The sequence below is a fragment of the Peromyscus maniculatus genome, chromosome 1 (assembly GCF_049852395.1).
Source record: "Peromyscus maniculatus bairdii isolate BWxNUB_F1_BW_parent chromosome 1, HU_Pman_BW_mat_3.1, whole genome shotgun sequence".
Taxonomy (NCBI): domain Eukaryota; kingdom Metazoa; phylum Chordata; class Mammalia; order Rodentia; family Cricetidae; genus Peromyscus; species Peromyscus maniculatus.
In genome coordinates this window covers 13,807,879-13,815,863 of record NC_134852.1, presented here as the reverse complement: position 1 = coordinate 13,815,863, position 7,985 = coordinate 13,807,879, and the positions used below count along the sequence as shown (strand labels likewise).

General features: G+C 42.1%; 1 protein-coding gene across 1 annotated transcript; it reads left to right on the top strand.

The window, feature by feature from the left end:
• The first annotated feature begins 268 nt into the window (after positions 1-268).
• On the top strand, positions 269-1,222 carry LOC102915779 (vomeronasal type-1 receptor 4-like). The gene has a single exon (XM_015991296.1). The coding sequence runs from the start codon at positions 269-271 to the stop codon at positions 1,220-1,222; it is 954 nt and encodes a 317-aa protein (XP_015846782.1).
• Positions 1,223-7,985: the final 6,763 nt, after the last annotated feature.

Genomic DNA, 7,985 nt, shown 5'->3' with positions numbered 1-7,985 from the left:
GTTGTTCATATATCCATATGGCCTACTGTGTTATCATGGGTGTCATGTTGACCAAGAATGATACAACTGTATCACTAATACACTTCCATCATGAGGTGAGGGAAAGTACATGAAGTACAAAGTAATACTCTGAGTTGTCTATGCTGTGTTCTCCAGGAGAAGCTCCTGTACTGTGATACAGTAGTGTCTCCCTTCATAGAAGGAAAGACTCAAATCATTCATTATGCTCAGACCATTGAGAAGTGTTTTGAAGACAGCAGTGTTCCTCATGATCATCACTCCAGTCTGCACAGATGTCCTCTCCATGACTTCTCAGAGTAAAGCTCTAAAAACTACTGAGGAACTGGCTCTCCAGATGTTTGTGCTTTTCCAAGTTGGGATTGGGGCTGTGGCCAACATTCTTCTGTTTGTCCATAATTCCTCTCCAATCTTTACTGGCTCTCGACTGAGGCCAACACAGGTCATTGTCACCAACTTGGCTGTGACCAATGCCTTCCTTCTCCTTGTCACTGCATTTCCAAGCAACGTGATGGTTTTTGCTCCAAGGAGTCCTCCAACTAACCTCCGATGCAAAATTGTGTTCTTCATTCGCCTGGTGGCTCGAAGCACAAACATGTGCTCCACCTGTGCCCTGAGCATCCATCAGTTTGTCACTCTTGTTCCTGGTCATTGGGGCAGGCTGATACTCCGAGGAAGATCCCCTGATGCCCTGAGTTATTCTTGTTACAGTTGTTGGTTGTTCAGTGTCTTAAATAATGTCTACATTCCTATCAAAGTCAGTGGTCCACAGAGCACAGGCAATGACACTAACAATATAAACAAGTGGGTCTGTTCCACGTCTGGTTTCAGTGTAGGAATCGTCTTCTTGCATTTGGCCCATGATGTCACATTCATCAGCATCATGGTCTGGACCAGTGTCTCCATGATGCTTCTCCTCCATAGGCATCACCAGCGAACACAGCACATCATCACTGCCAGTCAGAACCACAGAGGCCATGCTGAGACCAGAGCAGCCCAAACCATCCTGATAGTGGTGGTCACATTTGTTGCCCTGTACCTCCTAAATTTTATTTGTATCATCTTTCACACTATTTTAACAGACTGGGGTCTCTTGTTGAGGCATGTAGGTGAAGTTTTGACTGCAGGCTTCCCCACTATTTCTCCCTTCCTGTTGATCTTTAGGGATCCTAAGGGTCCTTGTTCTGTGCTCTTCAACTGCTGAAAACCACAGTCAAAAGGCCAAACATAGGAAACAGCTTTACTAACAGCCATACACACTCTATAGTAAATAATGGTTTGAAAATGCTGTCTTTACAAAAGGGGCATTGTGACTCACCACAGGCATCCCAGAATTGGGGAAGTTAAGCCAGGAGAATTGCAATGTAATTAATATATCTCAGAGCTATAGAATGAGATACTGGACAACCTCTGATACAGAGCCGCAGTCTCATATCTCTCTAACCATATCCAACCATAAAGAAAGTAGAACATAGAAAAGAATGAGCAAAAGAAAGAAAGAAAGAAATTCAAGGAAAGGACTGATAGAAATAAGAGCCAGGTATCACTTAACTTTACCCTTACCTTATGTAGTCAATGTGTTAGTCTTGATGTATTAGAAGATCCCATACACCTCAATAGATCCATGTACTTTATAATCTTCCCTTTTCCAGTGGGACTGTGCACACATGACTAGTTAGTCATGTGAAGAGTTTCTACCGATATTTTCTCATGTAAACGAGGCTAATAACCTTATGTATTGGCATATTGTTGTCAATGGACAGATGTAAATTTCATGGTTGAAAACAGAGATTTGTGCTTGTCGTAGACACATATAAGATAGCAGAACAATAAATATATGTCCTCCTACTCTTTGTGTCTTTGTTTCCCATGTATTTTTCTGAAATGCCGCCATGTTGGATAGGGAGAGTATTGTGGATTGAAAGGTTGCTTCTCACACTTCCAGGCAAACCTTCTTTCATTTTCCCTAAAGAAATGTGCTATGGGTATAAATATCAATAAATGTGTGGAAGATTCATTTCTGGGATTCATCCCATGAGCTTTTACATTTCATCACTGAAAATCAAAATGAAGACCCTGGTTTCCTATTAAGTCTTACAGACCTTCATCTTATCCTGATAATTCTCTTTCTCCTGATAGTATATTCTATGGTTTATTTCATCACATGTTATCCTTTTAATATTACATTGTTCAGTTATTGGTGAGTCTTTTGGGAATTGAGGGTAACCCACAGAACAATCATATTATAATTAGACCAACTGTGGACCCCTGCATTAGATATTGAGGAATGATTTGATAAATCTATCTCACCTCTAGTATGCCATACTCTGCTACAGGATTCTCTCAGCAGCAGCAGCAACAATGATCAGACAAGGAAGAGTATAGCTTTACCCTACAATAAAGGTTGTTTATAGTTGTCTCCCACCCCCACCCCTCTGTGTGTGTGTGTGTGTGTGTAAATCTTCTTTTGATAAGGCATGAGAAATCTTAAACATTCTCATGTGATTTGTGAATAGCCTGCCATTGTGAACTCAACTCAATTTCTTCTGTCCAGCATACACCATGAGTTACTTCTATAATCACCTGGAAAAAGTCTTCATGTACAGTCTGCAATTTTACAAAGGATCTAAATCCTTTGAGTAGACAGTCATGTTTTGTATGAGCTCACTGAGATTCTGGCTCTGGAGATGGTGTTTTCCCCTTACACTTCAGACATAATAAGCACAGTGGTTTTAATATGTCCTTCAAAATCCCCTCCCTGAGTAGGATGGCATTTGACCCTGTGACAAGCATCAATGTGAACAGCAAAACAGGCTAAAGGAAATGCATTGTGTCCTTAAGAACAGTTAAGGAGCATACTGTTTCCAGCAGAGGGGGCTATTGTTCACCTCAAGGTGTAATGATGTCTGCAGTAGAAACAGCTAATGGGCTGCTCATCCATCTAGAGGATTGAGTGGACCATCTGACCAAAACTCCTCAGCCATTAACTTAAGGTGGCATTTTATCAGTGCTTTTAATTTCCTTTTTTTTCTGATGGATGTTGGAAATTTCAATCTGGTGATATTTTGCTGTATTTCTGCAAATATTCCATTGAGGACTGGTGGGGAACATCCAAAGCTTAGCAATCTCACATTGTGTGTACTAGTAACATTAGTTTATTGCATTGTGCTATGTATGCTGTTTGGATTAAACTTTCTTTTTAAATTAACTTGCTAATTGTATTAAGTGTTCATCCTGTAAAGGAAAGAGATGAAATGAAAAGGCAAAAGGATGTAGGAAAAAGATAATGATGGAAAGGTGTTAGAAAGGAAACATTTTAGCAAAGAAGGATTTATGTATAAAGATTAAGATGGCAGATTGTTTCACAGCATCCGTTAGAAAGCTGGAAACCCTTGCCAAGTCTAAGTACAGCATGAACTGAATGTGAAAGATGAGATGTTGATATGGCACCTGTGATCTTGACTTTCTAAACTCAAAGTTTGACACACTGAAGTCATTGGAGTTCTCTGAAAGTAATGATCCACCCATGGTAAGTTTTTCAAGTTCTGTTTTAAAGGGACAAAATTTCCAATCAGTCAGTGTGTATTAAAAGGTGTTAGCTTCTCCCCTAACTCTATCTATATAAATACTACCCAGGAGTGAATGATATCTGACTTGGCTGGAGATATGGCTGAGCAGTTAAGAGAGTTGTTTTTCTTACAGAAGACCAAGGTTCAGTTCTGAGGACCTATGTGATGGCTCACAGCCACCTGTGGTTCCAGTTCCAGAGATTCAGTGTCCTCTTTTGGTCACTCAACGTGCTAGGCATGCATGTGGTGCACAGACACACTCTCAAGCAAACATTCATACATGTAAAATAACAATACTGTAACAAACACCAGACTGACACAAGTGCCCTCCCAGGTTCTCAATAAGGACACTGGCAAGTCTGTACTGCTGTGGACAGAGGAATTAAGAGGGGTGATCCTCCAAGGTCAACCAACTCCTGGAGGAACATGGAACATCTCATAAAATATCCTGTAGCCTTGTTATGTCACCTGCCCCCTAATTTAGGGAGGCCATGGGGACCCTACTAAGTAGACTCTAACCAGTGTCCAGTTTACAAAGTTAACAATCAAAACAGAGGAGATTTTCCCTCCATGATCCCAAGCAAAGCCATGATCCAGTAAGGCCTTTGACACATTCTCACCTAGATGGATCATCTTATAGAAGAAAAAACTAGAGCTTCCTCCAAGACCAGTTGATCCTGAGGAAAATATCTTCAAGTAGTCTCAATCTTTAAGAAGAAAAGGGTTAACTTTAACCTTGTAGCTTAAACACTCAAGATGAAACTCTAACAAAAGACTAAGCTACTTTTCTTTTAAACTCAAATAATTTGACCTCATGGGTGATGTTATCAGCAGAAAGCCTGCATGTGAACAACCAGCTTAAAATTCCAGTATGGACAAGCAAGGGAGAAGGGATGTCCCAACACAAGCTGAAGGTGATGGGTGGATGGATGGTGGGGATGTAGAGTCATTTCCTTTGTGATATAAGAACTGGCCATCTCTCCATGCCATCACACATGAAGCAAAACCAATAAACCTGTGGGCAGCAGTTTTGGACTCATGGGTAATTAAAATAAAAAAACAAAAGACTTGAATTAAGAGATTACATGCATTGGAGGGAGCAAGGGAGCAGAGAAATGCTGGGGAAGCTGTGGGGTGTGTATGATGTAGTTTCAATAAAGTTTTCAACAAATACAAAACAAATCTCTTGCATTGCTCTCCAGCTGTTTTGAGATTGGATCTTGCTGTGCCAGCAGTGGGTGGGATTATAATTCTTGTTTGTGAGAGGCTGGCTTCAGTGTGATGGCCTTTTGTACTGCTTTTCCTGTGCTAGTGTTATAGTCACATACCCTGCCTGATTCTCTATCTTTCTTAATACTACTAATTCTTTGTGAATTTCATTCAGTGTTTTTGATCATATTCAGCTTCCTCATCAAATATTCCCACATCCATCTTTGCCCTACCAATACAATTAGAATTTTTCTTCTATTCCCATCAACTCCATTTTATGTGGCATTCTTCTTCTGGACAGGACCTTCCCACGGTGTGTCTGACCTACTGGGCTCACATTATTAAAGAACCAAATCGCCGGGCGGTGGTGGCGCACGCCTTTAATCCCAGCACTCGGGAGGCAGAGCCAGGTGGATCTCTGTGAGTTCGAGGCCAGCCTGGACTACCAAGTGAGTCCCAGGAAAGGCACAAAGCTACACAGAGAAACCCTGTCTCGAAAAACAAAACAAAACAAACAAACAAAAAAAAGAACCAAATCTCCCCCAGCAATTAGCAATTACAATACCTCCTGAGCTGGTGGTGGCACTTTGTGCCAGCCATTGTCCCTTTATGCTGGGATATTATACATGTCTAAGTTTCCACTTCCTTTGACAAGCACCATGACTAAAATAAACTCAGAAGGAAAGAGTTTACTCGGCTTTGGTTTACAGTCCATCATCAGGAAGTCAATGCAGGATCTCAGGGCAAGAACCTAGGGGCAGTGACAGAACAAGAGACCATGGAAGAAGGCTGTCTACTGATTTGTTCACCATGCCTTGCTCATCCTGTCTTCATATCTAGACCACTTACACAGGTATGGTACCGGCCCTGGGGTCTAGTGTCTGCCATATCAATTATTGTTGAAGAAAATGCCCCCACAGATTTGCCTACAAGTGACCTGATTGAGGCATTTTTTCAACTGAGGTTCCTCTTCCCAGATAACTAGCTTCTGTCATGGTGATGAAAAACTAACCAGGATGGTTGGGCTTCAGCTTGCATGGCTCTTCTGCATTCTGTCGCAATCCTTGTGAGCACTGCCCTGTGTATTGCCCGGTGGGATCTTTTGGTCTTTTGTTCAATGTGATTTGTAGCAACCTCACTCTTACCGTCTTCTGGGACGGACACATGGTTTAATAGGTCCTCAGCAAGTGCAAGAATATGTGACACCCTACTATCCTTTTCTGAATCCTTTAAAACATCTCTAATTACTCCATAGAAACTAAAGAATGCATCGGGGGCGTTCTCTCCGTCCTTAAGCAAGTTATTGATATCCTTTCTGACTTTATTCCACGTCAAAGGGTGGATGCCCAGGCCATTAATAACCAGCCAGGGACATTTTTCTTCCACGAAACAGAAAAACTTAATTAAATCTCTCTTATTTTTTTGACTCTTATTCCCCTCTCCCTGAAATCTTCATTTCCTTAATGAAGAGAGCCTCTTTAGAGAGTACTTTACCCATTGATTGGTGGACGGCACTTACCTCAAGGTTGCCCATGGCGCATGAGTGATGCTGTTGGGGCACCTCTACCCTAGTGAGTCTGGCCAGACCCCGTTTTCTCTTTGCCATCCAATAGTGAGCCACCATGCCTCGGGCCCCACGTTCGGGCGCCACTTGACCCGTCCAGCAGGCCAGGTTATTCGAGGGTCTCGAGGAGGGATCACCTGGGAATCAATGTGGGGTGAGAGGGAAAGGAGACCAAGCGCGTGAAGAAAGACAGAGTCAGTCTGAGTTGCGTCAAGGTCTCGTTTATTGACTGGGTGTTAGAGCTTATAAACAGGGCTTCAGGTAGGGAGGGGGAGCAGGAGGAGTGAGGAGAGGACAAAGAAAATTCCTAAGGGAGGGTCAGCAGGAGGTTGCTTTGGTCCCAGGCCCCTGCAGCTAGCTGATTTAGTACAGGCTCCAAGAAGTTTATTTAATCCTACATTCCTAGGTTAGACTAAAAGCCTCCTATTTACACGAGGCTTGATAGATCGTGGAAGGTTACACAGGTTCAAGACGCAGCTGTCCGGAGTCGGTCCCCAACATCTTGGTTGATATATACTGCAGGAATCTGCTCTGATGATGACTGAGAGATACATTGATGTATGGGTTAGCAATAGATCAATAAGAAATGTTTTAATACTATGTTCATTTAGCAGAATGTTAATATAAGTTTCTCTCTTGGGACCTATCTACCCACAGGTTCTTAGTCCTGTTAATAGTGCCAGGTATGGGTTCTATTGCATGGACTAGGACTGAGATCTAATCAGAGAGTGGTTGGTTACTCTCCAGACATTCATGCCACTATTGCACCAATGGGCATCAATCACAAGGTTAGTCATTGCTGTGGCTGGCAGGGTTCATAACTGGGCGGGGTTCCTGATTACCTTTCTACTCCAGTACCATGCAAAGTTCCTTCCAACCCTATGAAAGTTAGACTGTTCCATCTGACTTGTTTATCCTGCTTTCTTGTAGCATCCCAGACATCTGTCTGGTATAAGAAACCTGCAGGTGAGCAATAGCTCCATTTCTCCATGTTCTGTGAGTCCATCTTCAAGCATCAAGTTTTGGAGACTTGCCCAAAGTATTGACAATAGTCTTCAGTGCTTGAAGGTCTATGGGAGTCAATTGGCAAACATTTGAAAAAGAGCTGACCAATTCCTGGAACTGGAGGTTCTTGTTAACATGAGGTATCTAGTTGGAGTATTGTCCCCCTAATACAGTATAACTACCCAGACTCTGTGAACAACAAAACAGAGTAAGATCAAAGGCATTGCATCCTTAAGAACAGCCAAGGGGTAAAGGTAGTTGTTTAATCTCAAGATGTGAAGATGTCAAGATGTCTCTAATGGAAACAGCTGATGTGATGCTAATTTATCCAGAGCATAGAGGGCACCATCTGTCTAAACATCCTCAGCCCTTACTTTAAAAGGACAATTTTAGCAGAGCTTTTCTTTTTTGTTGTTGTTGTTGGATGCTGTAAACATCAGTTGGAAGATGTTTTGCTGTCTTGCTGCTTTTTTTCTTCATCTGCCATTTATACTCAATGGAAACCGTAAGTATGCCTATGGGGGATCATTTCCTGGACTGTACAAGGCAGAAAATAGTGTTGACTGTCTTGTGTTTTCTGTGGGGTCTGCTGGGGAAAATAGAAATCTCATAATTAAACA